The sequence below is a fragment of the Brassica napus genome, chromosome C7 (genome assembly GCF_020379485.1).
Source record: "Brassica napus cultivar Da-Ae chromosome C7, Da-Ae, whole genome shotgun sequence".
Taxonomy (NCBI): domain Eukaryota; kingdom Viridiplantae; phylum Streptophyta; class Magnoliopsida; order Brassicales; family Brassicaceae; genus Brassica; species Brassica napus.
This window is the reverse complement of record NC_063450.1, coordinates 45590128-45610160: the sequence shown is the minus strand read 5'-3', so window position 1 is coordinate 45610160 and position 20033 is coordinate 45590128. Positions and strand designations below refer to the sequence as shown.

Genomic DNA, 20033 nt, shown 5'->3' with positions numbered 1-20033 from the left:
TTAATTATAAGATTACTTATTTGATTGTACGTATAAAATACGATTAATTATATGATAACATATATTTTTGTAACATATGATGACACATATAGGATATATAATAGTGATTAGGGGTCGGCGTTCGTGTTCGTTTTCGGGTCTGTTTGGGATTTCATGTTCGGTTCAGATTTTTGATGATTCAGTTCAGATTTGGATAACCGATTTAAATTGGTTTGGTTTAAATATTGGGATAGAGAATTAATAATTATTTAAGTATTTTTGGAGTTTTGAGTATATTTTAACTATTTTAGATATTTATGTTTGATTATTTGTATATATTTTCAAGTATTTAAACGAACTTAAAAGTATTATATATCTGGATGTTTTTATATATATTAAATTTAAAAATAATTAATATATATAAGTATATAAATCTATTTTGGATATCCAAAATACTTCGGTTCAGATCGGATTAGGTTTCAGTTCTTCAAATACCAAAATTTTGAATAATTCGGATATTTAATCAATTTCGGTTCGGATTTGGTACTACTTATTCGGATTGGGATCGGTTCGATTTTTCGAATTCGAGTTTTTTGTCCAACTCTAAATAGTGACGTAAAAAACAAATAACATCGTACATCCATCAAAATTTAGTTTTCGTTATTTTTGTCCTTTATATTTTCCAAGAAGCCAACCATCCTTATTCCTTAGGCTTGGTTAATTAGAGTCTTCTATCTTTGTATTGATCATAATGGAGGATTATAAATTTAAATTCAACAGTAAAAAAAAGAGATTTATTGAAAATTCATATTTATTATTTTTATTACATCCTTATTCCTTAGGCTTGCCTTTTAGTACATTCGGTAGATATATTCACAATTAACTATTACGGTATAGGCATCGAAAGTATCATGCTAGAAGCAGGCAATAAGTTACCACCATCACCAAACTAATTACATATCCAACTATCCTCCCTATTACTGTATTCAAGTATGAGTATTCCTCTTCACATCCAGTCAAAATATGTATTTCAAAAAAGATAGAAGACTCTAATTAATCTAACTCTCGATGAGATGATCGAACCGTGGCTCTAACAAATCATAAGGAGCCCAAAGCGCATCGAGCGGACAAGGTCTGCCACCGTCTAACCTTACCCAAGGCTTCCCTTTCCCACTCCAATGCAACAAACTCACTGGACCTGGATGCAAGTCCCGGCACAGTCCTCTGAAGTTGTCTCCTCCTAGACCGTGTTGGTTCCACCGGTGATCTACAGGCGCTATGTTTCCGGCGAAGACAAGTAAAAACGGCGGTAAAGATCCCAACTCGTAGATTCTGATCCGTTTCTGTAACTCCATCCACTCAATGATCTTCCTCGTGTAATCTCCTTCTCTCCATTTCTTTAACTCGATGACCATCACTCCAGTGTTGAAGTAGCACGGCGAATGGCGTCGGTTGAGGGAGAGCGTGATGGAGAGAGAAGGGTTTGACCAGAAAGTCGGCGTGAAGTACGTGGTGAAGTTCGCGTTGCAATACTCGGGGGCGGCTAAAACGACGTCGCCGGGGATGTGAGAGGTGAAGAGCTTGGAGATGTCGTCGACGAGTATGAGATCCGAGTCTAGGTATACGACACGTGAGAGGCACGTGGGGAGGATGTCGGCGAGGTAGTTTCTTGCGTAGTTTAGAGGAGAGTCGAGCGCTGATCTGATGGAGGTGGAGATGAGGCCGGAGATGGCGGCTACGTCGTAAGTGTAGATCTTAAATTTCAAGTATGGGAAAGAAGAAACGACGTAGTTTTGGAGTCGGTGGGTTTGTTTTGAAGTGACGAAGTGGAAAACAATGTTTTGAGGACAAGAAGAGTGTTGGAGGACGGAGAGGATCACGGCCATTGAGCCACGGAGGTAAGCCGTGTCTAAGGTCATTGCCACGTGAACGGCTTTGTCTGAACAGATAAAACCATCGTCGTTTTGGATGGTGAGACAGTCCGGTGAGTTGAAGAACTCTGGAGCCTCTTTGAATCTCTCTCCGGCAGCGAAGGAGACGAGCACGATGATGTATAGAATATAGCTAGCGTGCATTTTTGCGCTTGAGAAGATGTTTAGATGCAAATGATGTATTTATTAGATTTGAGATAGAGAAAGAGACAAAGACAAAGAGAGAAGTTTCTATAGGAAGAAAAGTGAACGAGTTTCAAATCAAAAGGGGTAATGAGAAAGTCAATGTTATTGAATGAAATTTGTCGGCGAGACATTATTCATTATTCATTTATTTTAGGTGATCATTTTCTCTTTTCTGCAAATTTTTTTTTTTTTTTATTAAATGTTGTTGTGTTTCCCCGATATTTCAGATTTGGTGTGTTGTCTCCCGCCAAGGAATAAAAAGTATTTATGTGTTCAGGTTTTAAGTTGTTAAGTATGGTAAGTGGTAACTCTCTACCAATATTGTGGACCGATTCAATCTTTGTTTAGCATAATTCATAAACATTACTATTTCCTATTTTCATGCACGGAACACGTCTGAATGTAAGCCATAGAACACGTACAAAAGTGATCTACATTTAAAAGAAATTGAGATCGATATACATAATCATGTATTCATGTCATGTGCTCTTTTTTTATATTTTAGAAAATTATGCATATGTCATGTGTTCCTTTGCTGTTGAAGTTTGATGTCTATGCTTGTACGTGACACATTTTGGGTGGTCGTGCAAGCACTATCACATTTAATAGGAGAAGCCATACGTGTTAAAGGTTAATAATAAATTTACTCACTCTTATTATATTAACTTTGTCTATCGAATCACCCCTTTTCTCTCCCGTGATTAATTATTCAAATTGTTGCCTTTTATAACTTTAGAAAACATAACATTTTTTTTCTTTCTTTCAAATATAACATTCTCTCTATTTGGCAAAAATAAGAACATTTTCTCTGAGATATAAAATGGCGTGGAGGGTCCGTAATACATGTAAAGCATATACATTAGAAAGTTATTGAAAATTTACAAGGGGTAAATTTATACTAAAAACTATTTATGAACTGCGGTAAAGAATACTAATGTAATGTATTTGGAGATCTGACTTGAAGAATGAAGAGTATCGTTCGTAAGACAATAATGGAGTTAGCTATGATGGTAATGAACTTTTTAGCTAATTTATTTGCTTTTTGTCTGAAAATTCGGAGGTTAAAGCGATCAACTGATTTTCCGGTCCGTTCGACCCGGAATTAACTGGCAATAGTGAGAAGAGAACACACACGCTTAGCGTTTGCCACGTAAAAGTGCATTGTGTGACCATTTGAATGCCACCTGACCTACCAACCCAATAAAGAAATTGATTTTATTTGTTAGTTTTTGCAAACAATGTGAATTGCTTGTGATAGTTTTTAAAACAAAGTATATATACAGAATATTTTGATTTTTTGTTTGTATCACTAATACATATGGCTATGCAGTAATGCTCGTTACTTAATCAAATATTCGGTTCTTGATTTTATGAGCTGCTTATTGAGTTATTTTCTATAGATCATATGCTTATATAATTGAGTAATTGATTATAAGCCGTGTTTTCGGTTAATTACGACGCTGATTTAAATTCATAACCGTAATTATTAATGATCCCAGTTGACGATGTGCCATGCATGTGCGCATTTCACGTGTGGTTTGATTTTGAATCGTGCTGTTTTAAAAGTTTGACACCAAGTCCGTTAATCGATGGTGAAGTCGTATATTTGTGTATACGCCATCGTCGCCTGAAGCCTATAGATACTACGGTCCCAATGTTGTTAGGATTGAAGGCTTCGTGGGATTAGAAAGTCTCTAAAGCTTATTTTTACCAATCATGTTTTTTTTTTAAATTAATCCTTCTAAAGTATCTAAAGTCATTATAAAATTTTCTCTATCTTTTGTGTTGTTTTTTATAAACCAACAATACCTGATTTTTGCAACTTCTTTCTCATTTTTTTTATTTTTTTACTAATTTTTTTTTTCTTTTCCTTAATAACTAAATCACTTATCTAAGTTTGTAATAATTTTATTAAAATTTAAGATTGAGATATCAATGTCTAAGCTTCTAATATATTTTATTCTTTTATTCATACATTTTGATAACTAATGTGTTAGAAGCTCTCCGTATATCACTGCAATTAAACAACCGGGAGTAAATTGTTCACTATAAGAAGACCAGAAATGAGAATCCGAAGACAACACCAATAAAACTAGCGATCCTTTGTTTTTTATTAGGTCTTCCATCGATCTTATCACTGATATTGCACAACGTTCATCAGTGTGAGCATGCGAGGATTACCCTGCCCTTCAGCTTACCAATAGCTGAATCTATATGGAAGACTAGACACATACTGCAAACTCTATAATAGAGAGGATTTTTGGAGATACTCTTAGCCAATTCGTTATCCAACAATGCCTTCAAAACCGTTGAGCTCAATAGCTTAGCCAATGTAAGCGATCTACAGATGTTGATCGCTATTACTAGATTTAACGCGATCTCATGTTATATTCTGGTGCTCGTTAATAGGACTTTGTTACATGCTGTTCACTACATATACATGGGCTTAGCTGTTGGAAGCCCAACACTCAATTACCCAACATCGTACATCTGGTCAAGAGAAAATTGGCATATGAGAGAGTGAGAAGAAGAGGAATTGGCAATAACCTTACTCAGGGGCATGCTAAATTGCTAATCAGCATCAAGTATTAGGATGATTTTTCTGTACTATTGTTTCTATATGAGTTCCGGGATTATGTGTTACACATTCTAAAGACAACTCCAATCGACCAATATAACATCAAATTTGGTGTGTGTTCCTTCTTCAAGAAGACGCCATAAAGAAACTGATTTTCTTTGTCTTCTTTCTAGTTTCATCTAATGCGCTCTACTTCTCGAAGGAACGCAGAGAACTAAAAAAATACCATGGTAGAAAATAATCATCAGAAATACTGTACAAAGGATATACCACACAAAATGTGATTCCCGCAGTCACGTGCATTGTAGGGCTCGAAGTTATTATGGGCCCAGGGCTTCGGCTCTAGCAATAGACTATGGGCTATAGGTTTCTGTGTCGCACGTGCGAAGCAAACCAGGGCCCACAAACTCTAAGTATATTACATACGTGATTCCAATGTTGACCTGACTGGAGCGGGAGGTGCTTTTTTTGGGGACCACTAAATCCGAACCGTTCAAACTTACATCGTCGTGAGATCTAAACCACAATTACCGGAGAGATACCCAAAAGGCATCTTTTCTTTTCTTCTGCAGCTTGACTCATGCTCTCGACCGTGCACTCACGTATACATCCGTTGGATTTAACCTCACAGATTCTAATCTTACGGTGAAGAAACCAAAGCCAAGATTTATCGCTTTTCCACCGAACATAAACTTGTTAAGCTTGTAACAGTAAGTTAACTGAGGTCATACATTCACCTCCTCTTTTTCACCCTTTTTCCTTAATATGCCAAAAGTAGCTGCAATAAAATAAAATTGGAAATTTATCGCAGCCTAATAACGTAACGATATCAAATGGGTGTATGTACCTGTTTTTATCAATTAAATTACAATCAGAAAAAATTCCAAAAACAATCACAAATGCTTATAACTTTTGCCTCTGTTTTCTCCTCGTGAAGGAAAAAACTCTTTTAGCGTTTCTCGCTCCTCGAGAATTACACAACACAAACAAAAACTCAGAAAAAGTGTGAAGTAAATAAACAGAGAATGACAGCATCAGGAGGAGGATCCACGGCGGCCGGAGGAGCAGGAGCTACGGGGAGGATGCCAACGTGGAAGGAGAGGGAGAACAACAAGAAGAGAGAGAGAAGGAGAAGAGCCATAGCAGCTAAAATATTCACCGGACTCAGATCTCAGGGAAACTACAAGCTCCCTAAGCATTGTGACAACAATGAAGTACTCAAAGCTCTCTGCGTCGAAGCTGGTTGGATCATCCACGAAGACGGCACCACTTACCGAAAGGTTTGAACTTCACTTTCCTAAATTTCATAATTTTTTTTTTGGTAAAATGTTAAATTCTAATAAATTTCATAATTTTCGGACAATGAGTTTAAAGTCTTTTCTTTTTCCGACAGGGTTCCCGACCAACAGAAACAACACCGCCGCGCGTGAGCGCGTGTTCGTCAATCCAGCTCAGTCCTCATTCATCGGCTTTTCAAAGCCCAGTTCCGTCGTACCAAGCGAGCCCAGCCTCGTCATCTTACCCAAGCCCGACCCGGTTTGACCCGAACCATTCCTCAACATATCTCATCCCTTATCTCCAAACCCTAGCTTCATCCGGAAACCTAGCTCCTCTCAGAATTTCCAATAGTGCCCCTGTCACACCTCCAGTTTCATCTCCTAGAGGCTCACATCCGAGACTACCCAAGCCACAGTTCAGCAACTTCCCAGTCTCAGCTCCTTCAAGCCCAACACGGCGTCTCCACCACCACTACACATCGATTCCTGAATGCGACGAGTCGGATGTCTCCACGGTCGATTCTTGTCGATGGACCCGTTTTCAACCGGTGACTGTTTCTCAGACATGTCCGCCGTCGCCAACTTTTAACCTCGTCAAAAATAGCGTTTGCGTTGGCGGCGGAGACGTTTCGGTGAAGCCGTGGGAAGGTGAGAAGATTCACGATGTTGGTGTCGATGACTTGGAGCTGACGTTAGGTAACTCTAAAGGACGCGGCTAAGAGGATAGTATCGGAATTAACGATTAGAAGGGAGAACTGTTCGGTTACGTGTGTCCGGTTTAACCTTAACTAATTTGGGAGGATGACCTTCTTGGTCTGCTTCATGCATTCATGGCCTATGCACAGTCATTTTCGTTATCAATGTTTCATGTCACCAAAGTTAATTTTCACGTATAATTCTCCCTATATTTATTTAAAGAAATGGTGATGGTTGAAAGGAAATAAGCAAGTGTGTGACTGAAAGTGAGAGGGACCATTCCCCCATGTGGTGTTGGGGGCATGTGAAGTGATTCTTTTCTATTGCTCTCTCTCTCTAACCACGCGTGACTCTTCAATGTGCCTATCTATCATACACCGATGTTTAGTGGACCTGTAATTTTCATTACTTTTAAGAAATTCAGTGAGAAACATTATCCATGAATGAGAATATACGGGTGACTTTATTTTGTGTGTTGAGAATGTTGTTTTGCTATATAAACATGAGAGGTTGGTTGGTTCATGTGTTCTGAGAGTTCTGTCGGTATAAACGTTTAAACGGAAATTATTAAAGGTTTTTATTGAGACTGATACTTCTTTTGGTAAATTATTAGTTTTTTCAGTTTTTAGGGAAATAGATTTTTTTTTTTGAAGGATGAACTTACATCTAAGTAGAAATGTTCCAGTTTAGCTTTCCATTCTGTTTTGATTTTGATTTTGATTTTTTTTGTAAATAGTTTATATAATGTTTAAAGTTTAGATAGAATACCAGGGACATTCAGATACCCGTTCAGATCTGGTTTAGGTAATTCCAATTTTGGATATTTCGGTTTTTTATTGTTCATGGCAGATTTGGTTCGGCAAGACTCGAGTTTAGATATTTCAAAATGTAACTGAAATATCCAAATTTGTGTTAAAATATTTAAATATATAAATTGTCATATATTCAGATTTTTTCCATATGAATCTATATTTAAACCAAAACTAACGTAAACAACCAAAAGAGTGGTGATGGTCTGATCAGCCAAGCCAACGGGACAACATGTCCCTAAATTTTTTCCTTCACTTCCTTGCGTGAATCATATTGCGAATGACCCTATCAATGCATTTGAATAATGCCTCGGGAGGAATGTGGATGTTATTGTGGAGTACATTATTTCTTTGCTTCCACATATGGAAAAGTGTGACTTGAGCCGTGAGACAGCGAAGAAGGCATGATCAAACATGTCTTTATGATAAACATGTTTGTTTTCAACATGGATGAAACACTGTCTCAAATTCAAAATAAGCTGTAGTCTTTGAACAGACAAAGGTTGTAGTTCTCTTTATGCAGTTCTGTTTAAAATTTTAAATCTGCCTGTAGTCCACTAACCCAAAAATTATATCCGGTTTGTACATTATGGTAGTCTGCGACGAGCCGAGATAACAAGTGTGTAAGAAATTGAAACCATGATAGGTTGGATTGAAATACTTAGATAAAATCTTATCCTTTTGACTAATTAAGATAATTAATTTATTATATTTAAATAATATATTTTTTTATTATATTAGTAACAAAATATATTTTAAACAGACACTTTTAAACTTATTTGTTTTATCATTTTGAGTTCATTACTATTAATGGCGGAAGCTCTAGCCGTCTTCTCGGCTCTCAAATCAGCAGTTTTACTTGATGTTTCAAGCATCAAAATTCACTTTGACAACCAAAATCTGATCAAAGTCATCAACAACAAACTCTTCGACAAAGAGATATACGGGGTGGTTTGCGACATCCAAATTCTCTCTGCTCTGTTTGATGATTGTTCATTTGCTTCTATTCATAGGGTTGAGAATTGTAAAGCTGATGCTAATTGCTAAAGCCACACTCGGAACCCATTTGGATGTACATGGTTTGTTGGTGGACTAAAACTCTTTTTTTTAATTAATGAATAAGTTGTCCAAATAAAATAATAATTTAATGAAATACTTTGGTTGTCGTCAAAATAATATATCAAAATTTTCAAATAATGAAGATAGAAAAATTAAAACGTTATAATAATCTATATATACTATATTAAAAGGGATATATGAGGAGTAGAGAGCTGTCCACGTAGGACATTAAAATCGTCCAATAAGAAGTTGTTTATTTGACACGTCAGCTAAGCTGTTGATTGTTAGGCTTCGATTTTTTTTAAAAACAGAAAGAATGTTAAGGTTGTTGGCCCAGTAAGCCCAACTCCGTTGCTTACGTTTCCCTTTCTTTTTTCTCCAGATCCCGATTTGCTAGATCGATTCGTGAGACCCTTGGCTGTTCCTCTTCTTCGATTATGTTTCCCTCAGTACTTTACATATATATTTTACTTTGATAATCGATACTCTATTGTTAACACCGACCACACAACATAGATCTTCATGTCTTCTGTAGACTTCCGGAAAGACTCTAAGAAACCTAGCGTTGACAATAATTCAATGATCGCCGTAAACATGGATGTGGCTGCAATGGAAACTGATCGGTTGCGATAACCTCCATCGTTCTGAGGCATTGCAGTTCTTTCGAAGATGGAGAAGTGAAAGACGCGAAAAGGATATGGACAGTCATGAGGAAGAGAGTTGGATTAACGATTTTCAGCTCCACTTCTCCGGAAAATACGAGCACCGCAACACCGGCAAAATCCCACATCGTCTTGGAAAGCTTCGGGTTTTGGTTTCAGCCTGTATCCTCTGTTTCTTAATTATATATTCCCTCTACAACCTTATATATGTATGTAAATATATATCATCTGTTTTTATTCCTTCTTTCAAACTCACACCTTCATTTGGTCAAGCCACGTGTTGTTCGCAGGAATCTATGATCGTGGCTCTATCAATTCACCGGATCCATCAAGATCCAAATTGTTCATATTCATCGATACATCCTATTGCTTCCCGTACAGGTTTGTTCGATTCAATTATCTCAATCAGATTTTTGGAACAATTGGTTCTGAGTTTTTTTTTTTTTTAAGTATAGATGATATTTTCACTCAGATCGAGATATATATAGTAACAACATTTCATTCCATCCATATATTTCACTTACTACCGTAGTTTACAAAATACTTTCTCTTGCAGGTAACCTCTATCTAAACTCCAAAAACCAGTGATCAAATGTTAGTTTGACGCCAACATTCATGCCATCAAAGAATTCACAAGCAGGTTACAACTCATTCTGTCTTTGCCTAAACTCAAATTTAGATGTCTATTAATTATTTGGCAAACCTATGTGCTTCCTGCAGCTTGAGAGGTGCAGCAGCAGAGGTTTCCCGTGTTGATGCCATGGAAGGGATAAAAAAACAGAACTTGTGCCAATTGGAGATCTAAACACATACATCTCCAACTCTAACGAGCAGGTGACACTCGGGCTTTCTTTTAGTTAGGTCTTTGAGACTTTAAAATAACACCAGTTAATTGTAACTTTGTTCTCTCCATGAAGGCACATGTATTTGTAAAGCTCAGATGTGTTTCTCCTGACATTACCGGGTTTATCAGGTATGACGTTTACAGCCTGACCCATGTCTAATGGAACAACCTACTTTAGCTATATACGTTCAAATTTCTCGGTTTCTTCTTACAGGGTCCGTCCTGAACTAGCAGTTGATGACCGCAAAGATAGTGACACGTTTGTGGTCTTCAACAAGGAGTTGACTAAGCTCATCAAGCAAGATGCAACTACTCTGGCTCTTGAGGAGGTACAGTTTTGCTTATACACTACATTTTTCATGCGTTTAAAATAGTCACAATCTATCTGAATGCCTCTCAAACCTCAAACCTACTACAGATGAGTGGCGATGGAGGGCAGGATCTACCAAGATGCCTTGAAGATCTAGCTGGCAAGGATTACGTTTTCCAGATTCGTATCACTCCGTGCAGGTTCATCCCAAACCAGTGTACCTTCACAGTCTCTGCAATCAGTGATGACATCTTCTTTGGTGGGCTAATACAAGTTTTCCAAAACTTTTTCTCCTAACTATTTTAACCAACACATGTACAACTGTATCTCATAGTAGCAGCAGCAACCAAGCTTAAGTCGTTGACAGGGAAGGTGGACAAGCAACAACAGCAGCCAGCTACACGGTTGATGCGGAGAAGAGAGCTATGGGAGTTGACGAAGCACATCCTCCCGACTTTGAAGACAAAGAAAAAGCTGCAAACGCTCATGTGAGTGATATTTTCAAGTTGATCAAACTGTCAATCCCACTTAGCTTTCATCGCTTTTAAATTGCTATATTCCTATGTTTTCCTATTTTAATCTTTGCTTGTATCTTGCATTTTTGGAAGTTGACAGGTCTATGCATATTGAGAATGTTCTTACGTTATTGCATGAATGCATGTTCACATAGTAACCCATCACTTAGCATAAACATAGCATCACTCGGCCTATTTGCGTTCATATTTAGTTATTTATTACACTAGGTGTTTCGCCCGCACGTGCGGGCATAGAGATTTTATAACTACTTATTAACACATGTATTACTAATTAAAAAATAATTTTAAATTATTATTTATGTTTTCATTGAAAATTCTTATGTATTAGAAATTTTTAAAATTCCTTTGTGCACGATATTCATTATTAATAAATAATATATAAATCTTAGAGATAATTTTGATATTGTCTTTCAATTATACACTACATTTTTCATGCGTTTAAAATAGTCACAATCTATCTGAATGCCTCTCAAACCTCAAACCTACTACAGATGAGTGGCGATGGAGGGCAGGATCTACCAAGATGCCTTGAAGATCTAGCTGGCAAGGATTACGTTTTCCAGATTCGTATCACTCCGTGCAGGTTCATCCCAAACCAGTGTACCTTCACAGTCTCTGCAATCAGTGATGACATCTTCTTTGGTGGGCTAATACAAGTTTTCCAAAACTTTTTCTCCTAACTATTTTAACCAACACATGTACAACTGTATCTCATAGTAGCAGCAGCAACCAAGCTTAAGTCGTTGACAGGGAAGGTGGACAAGCAACAACAGCAGCCAGCTACACGGTTGATGCGGAGAAGAGAGCTATGGGAGTTGACGAAGCACATCCTCCCGACTTTGAAGACAAAGAAAAAGCTGCAAACGCTCATGTGAGTGATATTTTCAAGTTGATCAAACTGTCAATCCCACTTAGCTTTCATCGCTTTTAAATTGCTATATTCCTATGTTTTCCTATTTTAATCTTTGCTTGTATCTTGCATTTTTGGAAGTTGACAGGTCTATGCATATTGAGAATGTTCTTACGTTATTGCATGAATGCATGTTCACATAGTAACCCATCACTTAGCATAAACATAGCATCACTCGGCCTATTTGCGTTCATATTTAGTTATTTATTACACTAGGTGTTTCGCCCGCACGTGCGGGCATAGAGATTTTATAACTACTTATTAACACATGTATTACTAATTAAAAAATAATTTTAAATTATTATTTATGTTTTCATTGAAAATTCTTATGTATTAGAAATTTTTAAAATTCCTTTGTGCACGATATTCATTATTAATAAATAATATATAAATCTTAGAGATAATTTTGATATTGTCTTTCAATTATATAGAATTAATAATTTTACTTAATATTTAGTTATGTATTTTCTGTTTTAAAAATTTTAACCATTTTATTAAAATATATATTTTTGCATAACAACACAATATTGTTCCAAAAAAGGATAACAACACAATATATTAGGAATTATCTTTTTATTTTAAATATATTTTTAAATTATGAATAATTTTTATTTTTATTAATTGTAAGCACTTATCTAATTAAATAAACACTAAATCCGTTTTTTATTTTATCTAATTTATTTAATTTATTCATTAAGGGTTTTTTATTTTATCTAATTTATTTAATTTATTCATTAAGGGTATAAACGATATTAATCATGCTAACTTTTAACGTGAGAGCTTCGTTGTCAAAATTTACTTCGTAAATAATAGTATAGATATTTAGGCAAACAATATCAAGAAACTGATTAATGGGCCTCCATATAACCTACTAAAAAATATGTACTGAGATAGACATAATCCACAAGTGAAGCAAGTTTTTTGTAGATCACCATCATTTAAAAAAAAGAACAAAACTTAGGTTCACCCCCTAGGGTGAACCTTTAAATTCACCCCACTCTTTAGGACCAATCAAAGTGACACATAGATTATTAATTAAAAATATTAAATTAAATAAAAACGTTAATTTTAACGACGTTAACGCTTCCAGCGAAACCCTAAATCTTAAATTCTAAACTCTATACCCTAAATTCTAAATCCAAATTCAAACCCCTAAACCCAAACCCTATACCCTAAACCCTAATCCTAGACCCTAAACCCAAATTATATACCTTAAACCAAAAAAATAGACTCTAAACCTAAATCCTATACCCTAAACTCAAGTCTTAAACCCTAAACCCAAACCTTAAACCTTAACCCAAACCCTATAGCATCTAAGTTTGGCGTTTGGGTTTAGGGTTTACCGTTTGGGTTTTAGGTCTAGGATTTGAGTTTAGGGTATAGGTTTTGAGTTTAAGATTTACGGTTTGGGTTTAGGATTTACCGTTTGGACTTATGGTTAAGGTTTTGGGTTTAGGGTATATAATTTGGGTTTAAGATTTACGGTTTGGGTTTAGGGTCTACGACTTGGGTTTAGGGTATAAATTTTAGGTTTATAGTCTAGTTTTTGGGTTTAGGGTATATAATTTGGGTTTATGGTCTAGGATTAGGGTTTAGGGTATAGGTTTTGGGTTTAGGGTTTTGGATTTGGGTTTAGAATTTAGGGTATAGGGTTTAGAATTTAAGATTTAGGGTTTAAGGTTTAGCTGGAAGCGTTAGCGTCGTTAAAATTAACGTTTTTATTTTTTGTAGCTATTTTTTATTTAATTTAATGTTTTTTAATTAATAATCTATGTGTCAATTTAATTGGTGTCAAAAGGGTGGGGTGAATTTAAAAGTTCACCCTAGAGGGTGAACCTAAGTTCTGTCCTAAAAAAAAATTCAAAGGTGTGCAACGACAACCATTAACTTATACAGTTATTAACCAAGATGAGGACTAAAATTACTGTCACCACTTTCATTTAACTACATATTCTTCATAAATCTAACTCCCATGCCATTCAAGATCATGTGGGAGCATACAATTAAATGTCAACAACAACAACCTCCTATTGTTTTTCAAGATATTACTTCCTTTGAATATAAACAAATACTTGAATATATAAGAAAGTTTAGTTCATTGTTTACAATGAGTACAGTTTAATATATAAGCATCTTAACAAATTCATTATTCGAAAAAAGTCATCCATATTTTAAAAAACTTTTCGGCTGGGCTATATTAGCCATAACATATTCAGAAAAATCAAACAAAATGTCGTACGTTGGGAGTATCAAAAATTGCAGCTACTAAATACCTCAACAACACACCCACCATGTCAAATGCTCTCTCCATGCAAGACGTCCACAAGACCAACAAAAAAGCACAAACTCATGCTCTAAATATTCAAGTTTCGGTAAATCAACTTCATCAATACAAACACAAAGAGAACAAACATCACTTTATTCTTCAGCGATACACAAAATGCAACCACTACGTAGACAACCCTGCGCTTGATGATGTGACAAGCACTTCAAATAATTTGTTAAATTTATCAATTATTTTACATCAAAATCGTTGAAATAAAATAGATTTCTGAACATTACTAAAGTTAATAACCGTGAGTACATTTTTCTGACCATACTATATACAATTTCCATTGTAAAAAAAACATAACTAATCGTGAGTTTTAACCATTTTGACTTCACTGCAAAAGCAATGAATATAAAAAAATAAATTTAGATTTTTTATTATTTGGTAACTTATGGTAATTTCTAATGTACATTTACAAATACAAATGTTAAGTTATAAATACTAAAACTACACAAAAATCCGGCCGTAGTCTGGGACAGTCCCTAGTATAATATAAGGATACAAGAAAGTAACTGACCAATAAAGCACGATGTATTCTTTAAACAAACATATCCTCGGTCTTAAGAGCAACTTTATTGGTAGAATTAAAATCTTTTGAAGTTCTCCATTTTTTTAAAAAATAAATACTTTTATTTGATAAAATCACTTTAAAATCAATCAACCATTAATACGATGACATATGGAAAAAAAATTCTAAAAAATCAGAGAAAATATTTCTGCACAGAATAAATTCTCTCTCTCTCTCTTCTACTTTATTTGTACTTTTTACCTTTTTGATCTTTAAATACTCTATTAGAACTCATCAACGGAGCTGCTACTTAATAGAAGCCAGTCGGTCTCATCTTTGAATTGCTGAGAGGACGCATCTAAATGTGCAACTGTGGTGGGAGGAGCAGGGTCAGTCAAATCGTGTGCAGGTACATAACGTCATCTTTATCCCTAAGAAATCTATTTGAGTTTTTAAAGTTTTTTTTTTAAAAAAAATAAAAAATAAAAAGTAAATCAATCGCAAGTCGCCACGAGTTAGTGGGGCTCGTGAACAGTGTAAGAAACTCATTAAAATCGGTTCTTAATTAGTAATTTTTGTAACTAATCCTTAAGGGTTTTGTGGGAGTCCACGCACTAAGAAACTCAATAAGAACCCTGAATAATCATGCTCTAAACTGCTTGAATAAAGGTTATGGACCCTTTTTTCGTAGAAGTAATTCTTTCTCGTAGATAACTAAATAGAATGTTGAAGTGAAGGGGTTCAAACGTTGGATTCTTGGATCAGATTGTCAATAACTGATCAAAACAACCACTACTAGTTTAAATTTCTTGGGTCTTTATGGTATCATTTCGAATATTGGAACAATCTCCACATCTTTTGATTGTACTTTCATTCATCAAATTTCTTGTGAGTGAAACTGTGTAGCAGACAGTTTAGCCAGATTGACCGTAAGACACTTCGTATCATGTCCCGATTAAGTTTTTAATAAAAAGGGTGGGTCCAACAAAAAATCATCTAGATAAACCATAAACGATCTGCCGTACAAAAAGATAAACCAAAAAGCATAGCTAATAAGAGTTAATGAATTGTAAATTTGTAAGCCTCATAAACCACTGGATTCAATCCACCGGATTACAATCTATGAATATTGGATTATAAACTTAATTAGGCTAAGTGAACTATAGAGTGATAGTCCGTTTTAAGAATTATACACGAGACTATATATATACTTGCCAAACCAAAAAGAAAAAAAAGACTATGTTAACATTACAAAACGTATATAATCCCCGCTGTTTAGTACCAGTTCCATATCTTCGATTTGAAGGGCTGAATTCGTAGTTGCACACTGCGCAAAAATTTATCATAGTTACGTAAAATTATTTACGTGAGATATAACTTTGGTTTTATCTTGGAAAAAAACAATTTTTTTGAGGAAAAAACAAATTTTGACATCCTCAAATGCATAGTTTGATAAATACTAGTATTACGTAACTCGAACGAACGTGCATGGCTATTTTTAATGTCGCTGATACGTATATGTTCGGAGACCGGCGCTCAGTAGTCTAAATATGTGTTCAACTTGCATGACGATTTGGGTCATAATTCTATCCAAATACATCATCATTCACTAGCCCAGTGTTCAACTTGCATGACGATAACCGTTGATAATTTTGCTTGAATAAATCAAATGTTTGAATATTTCTCCACCATAATATAAGTCAAATGGTAACAATAACTACCATTTATTGAGAATGGGGGACAGTTTTCAGTGCTGAAATAATATCGCTGGATCCCGAGAAGTATCAAACAAGAAAAAAGAGTTAAAGCTTAATTAATCCATCCTTCCAAATTAAAATTATAGTAACTGATAAAATAAAATAAAAAGATCCCTTGGGCAACAACAAAAGAAAGTTGGGCTCCAATAATTAATTAATTTTAATTTTGTTACCATCATTTTATCAAAAAAATATATAACAACTTATCTTAAATTTATTAATTTGTTTGTATTTTGTAAATATAAAAAATTAGGCTATTGTGTTTTTATTGAAAGTGCAAAACAAAAACAATTAGGCTTTTGTTATCAGAAAAGAGAAAAATATCTGAGCCTTTATATTACTACTAAATTTGCCTGATTTTAGGTGGGTCTTTGGGCTGTTTGTCCTCGGCTCCAACATAAGCTTGCACTGGATACAGTTACAACTTACACCTAAAAATTATATACATTTAATTTTGTTTGTTTGTATATGACAATTAATATGGTCGATTAGATTGTATATTATACTATATATATACAAAAGTTTGAAGAAGATTTTTGGTTCTATAAATTAAACTCACTTGCAACTATAACCCACGCAACAACAAACATAAAAGAAAACGATCGTCGAGAGAGGCTATGCAGATTACAAGACCACATGCGGCCATGTTCGCTAGCCCTGGAATGGGCCACATCATTCCCGTGATCGAGCTTGGGAAACGCTTAGCCGGAACCCACGGATTCCAAGTCACCATCTTTGTCCTTGAAGCCGACGCAGCCTCCGCCCAATCCCAATTTCTCAACTCACCTGGCTGCGATGTAACCCTTATTGACATCATCGGTCTCCCGTCTCCGGATATCTCCGGTTTAGTGGACCCATCAGCCTTTTTCGCGATCAAGCTCTTGACCATGATGCGTAAGACCATACCAACCCTTCGATCAAAGATCGAGGAGATGCAGCACAAACCAACGGCTCTGATCGTAGACTTGTTTGGCTTGGACGCATTACGGCTTGGTGAAGAGTTCAACATGTTGACTTATGTATTCATGACTACAAATGCACGTTTTCTTGCAGTGGCTTTGTACTTCCCAACGCTTGAGAAAGACGTTGAAGACGAACACATAATCAAGAAGAAACCCTTGGCTATACCTGGATGTGAACCGGTTCGGTTTGAGGATACTCTTGAAACACTCCTTGACCGAACCGACCAGATATATCAAGTATTTGTTCCTTTTGGTTTAGTTTTCCCAACGGCTGATGGTATTATTGTGAATACATGGGATGATATGGAGCCCAAAACTTTGAAATCTCTTCGAGACCCAAACCTCTTGGGTCGAATTGCTCGTGTACCGCTTTATCCAATAGGTCCTTTATGCAGACCGGTTGATCCATCAAAAACCAACCATCCGGTTTTGGATTGGTTAAACAAGCAACCGGACGAGTCGGTGCTTTACATCTCATTTGGAAGCGGCGGCTCTCTCTCGGCTACACAGCTAACGGAACTGGCTTGGGGGCTCGAGTCGAGTCAGCAAAGGTTCGTTTGGGTGGTTCATCCCCCGGTAGATGGTTCATCTTGCAGCGAGTATATCTCTGCTAATAGTAGCGAAGTACAAGACGGTACGCCACAATATCTACCAAAAGAGTTTACTAGCCGGACTCACGAGAGAGGCCTTGTGGTCTCTTCGTGGGCACCACAAGCCGAGATCCTAGCCCACCAAGCCGTTGGTGGGTTTCTAACTCACTGTGGCTGGAACTCAATTCTTGAAAGTGTTGTTAGCGGCGTCCCAATGATTGCTTGGCCGCTTTTTGCTGAGCAGAAAATGAATGCGACGTTGCTCAACGAGGAGCTAGGAGTAGCAATCCGGTCTAGAAAACTGCCGTCGGAGGAAGTGGTTTTGAGGGTGGAGATCGAGTCGTTGGTGAGAAGAATTATGGTGGAGGAGGAAGGTTGCGAGATGAGAGAGAAGGTGAAGAAGTTAAAGGATACGGCGGAGATGTCGTTGAGCTGTGATAGTGGATCGTCGTATGAATCGCTATCGAGAGTGGCAAAGGAATGCGACCGTCTTTTGGAGCGTGACATAATGGCTCGTGGTGCCTAGAAGTGCGTATCGTTATGAACATTTACGTTTGAACTACGTCTCGTTTTACTGTTTCTGGAATATTGTGTTTTATTTTTCGTGTCTTGCCGAATGCTAGCAGCGCCACTTGCATGCAGTCATTAATGTCTATCTTTTCGTGTCTCACCGAATGCTACCTTTGTTTCTTGTTGAGCAGAACTTCGCTTGAAGTAATAATACAAATAAATAACGTGTTTAATTTGTATAGTTAAGTATTGTAACTACGGTTTACCTTTCTCTAAAGATTTGTTTTTTTTAACGCAAACGTGTGTGTAAAAATTCAAGGCTGTAAATGATAAAATTAGAAAAGAATAATTAGCATAAAAATGAATGAAATCAAATGAAGAAACTATAGTAAAAATGGAATGATGTAAGTGATAAATCTAAAAAAAAAGAATGAAATGTAGTAGAAAAATGAAATGGATACTTCTAGTTACTTTTATCAAAATTGTTATGAATGTTTTTATTTTCTATTTTGTTTAGTTTTTGTGAAATTGATATAACGATCATTTCATTCTATTAAATGGTAAAAAAAGGTTTAGAATTGATAGAACTAATCATTTCACGTTGTATTATTCCATGAAACCATATTCCAGTTGCAGCCATATATACTCATTCAATTTATTATTTTATCAAAATTGCAATTAAATATTTTATTTTATTTTTTGTTTATTTTTTATAGAACTGAATAAATGATTTTTCTATTCAATTTAAATTAATATAATAAAATGATTATGAAATTGATTATTTTATATTATTCTATTCCAAAGTAACTAGTCCATTTACAAACCAAAACAAAAGAAAAGTCTCCGTTTTGAATTGATGGTTACATCGTTAAATCAGGAAACAGTGATTCTTAAAAAAAAGAGCATGTTGAAAATATGATGACGTCCAATATCATTATGAGGTGGTTACTGCACTAGAGCATCTGCAATTGTAGCGATTATATGGGTCTCTCAAGAAACTGAAAATATTAATATATATGCTATAATTATTTTATTTGTATTTTAAAATTTTAGACTAGTAGTTTAGTGACATGTATAGAATCTTTCACAAATACATAAGAATTTTCTATCATCTCTTTTATTTTTTTCAATTGTTTGACTTATTTTAAATATAAGAAATTTTATGAGAGACTCCAAATACTCTTAGTTATACTAAGATTTTTAATCAGCTAATATTAGATATTTGTATTATATTACGCTAATGTAAACGTCACTTTCTAACTTTAAAAGGGAGTAGCTAGGTTTTGTCTTATACTACTTTTTCATGCAACTATATTTACTTTACCTCTTTTTTAACACTACTTTTTTACCTATCATTAAGAAGTAGATTTTGATCCGTATTTTTAAATTTGTTCTAATCGTGTTCCAAATTTTTTTTTTTGTGATACTATTTGATTTTCAAGCAGTATTTTCATATCCAATTCAGACCCGTGAGTAAACCGACAGATCCGGTGATTTCTGCGTAATTTGATCTAAATTTAATAAAATAATTTTAATTAAAAATCTTAGAAAATTGGTAAAATCCAAAAACCCGTAAGATCTGATATCGAATGATCCACTG

At 35.4% G+C, this 20033-nt stretch overlaps 3 protein-coding genes across 28 annotated transcripts; 2 read left to right on the top strand and 1 right to left on the bottom strand.

Moving 5' to 3' along the window:
• Window positions 1-751: 751 nt before the first annotated feature.
• On the bottom strand, window positions 752-2455 carry LOC106425623 (probable galacturonosyltransferase-like 2). Its single transcript, XM_013866345.3, has one exon. The coding sequence runs from the start codon at window positions 2052-2054 to the stop codon at window positions 1038-1040; it is 1017 nt and encodes a 338-aa protein (XP_013721799.1). The 5' UTR covers window positions 2055-2455; the 3' UTR covers window positions 752-1037.
• Window positions 2456-5398: 2943 nt separating this feature from the next.
• LOC106420805 (BES1/BZR1 homolog protein 1) lies at window positions 5399-11896 on the top strand. 26 transcript variants are annotated; one of them, XM_048763859.1, is made up of 10 exons: window positions 5399-5954; window positions 6068-9558; window positions 9734-9817; window positions 9898-10011; window positions 10095-10150; window positions 10236-10350; window positions 10440-10819; window positions 11359-11450; window positions 11585-11738; window positions 11866-11896. In XM_048763859.1, the coding sequence occupies exons 1-2, from the start codon at window positions 5700-5702 to the stop codon at window positions 6668-6670; spliced, it is 858 nt and encodes a 285-aa protein (XP_048619816.1). In that variant the 5' UTR covers window positions 5399-5699; the 3' UTR covers window positions 6671-9558; window positions 9734-9817; window positions 9898-10011; window positions 10095-10150; window positions 10236-10350; window positions 10440-10819; window positions 11359-11450; window positions 11585-11738; window positions 11866-11896. The 26 variants fall into 26 exon arrangements, with proteins under 26 accessions (XP_048619816.1, XP_048619817.1, XP_048619812.1 ...); XM_048763860.1 differs by having other exon boundaries at window positions 11859-11896; XM_048763855.1 differs by having other exon boundaries at window positions 11359-11509; window positions 11591-11738.
• On the top strand, window positions 11510-18672 carry LOC106425662 (UDP-glycosyltransferase 72E1). Its single transcript, XM_048763841.1, has 2 exons — window positions 11510-11738; window positions 14903-18672. Exon 2 carries the CDS (start codon window positions 16989-16991, stop codon window positions 18447-18449), a length of 1461 nt encoding a protein of 486 aa, XP_048619798.1. The 5' UTR covers window positions 11510-11738; window positions 14903-16988; the 3' UTR covers window positions 18450-18672.
• The last annotated feature ends 1361 nt before the right edge of the window (window positions 18673-20033 follow it).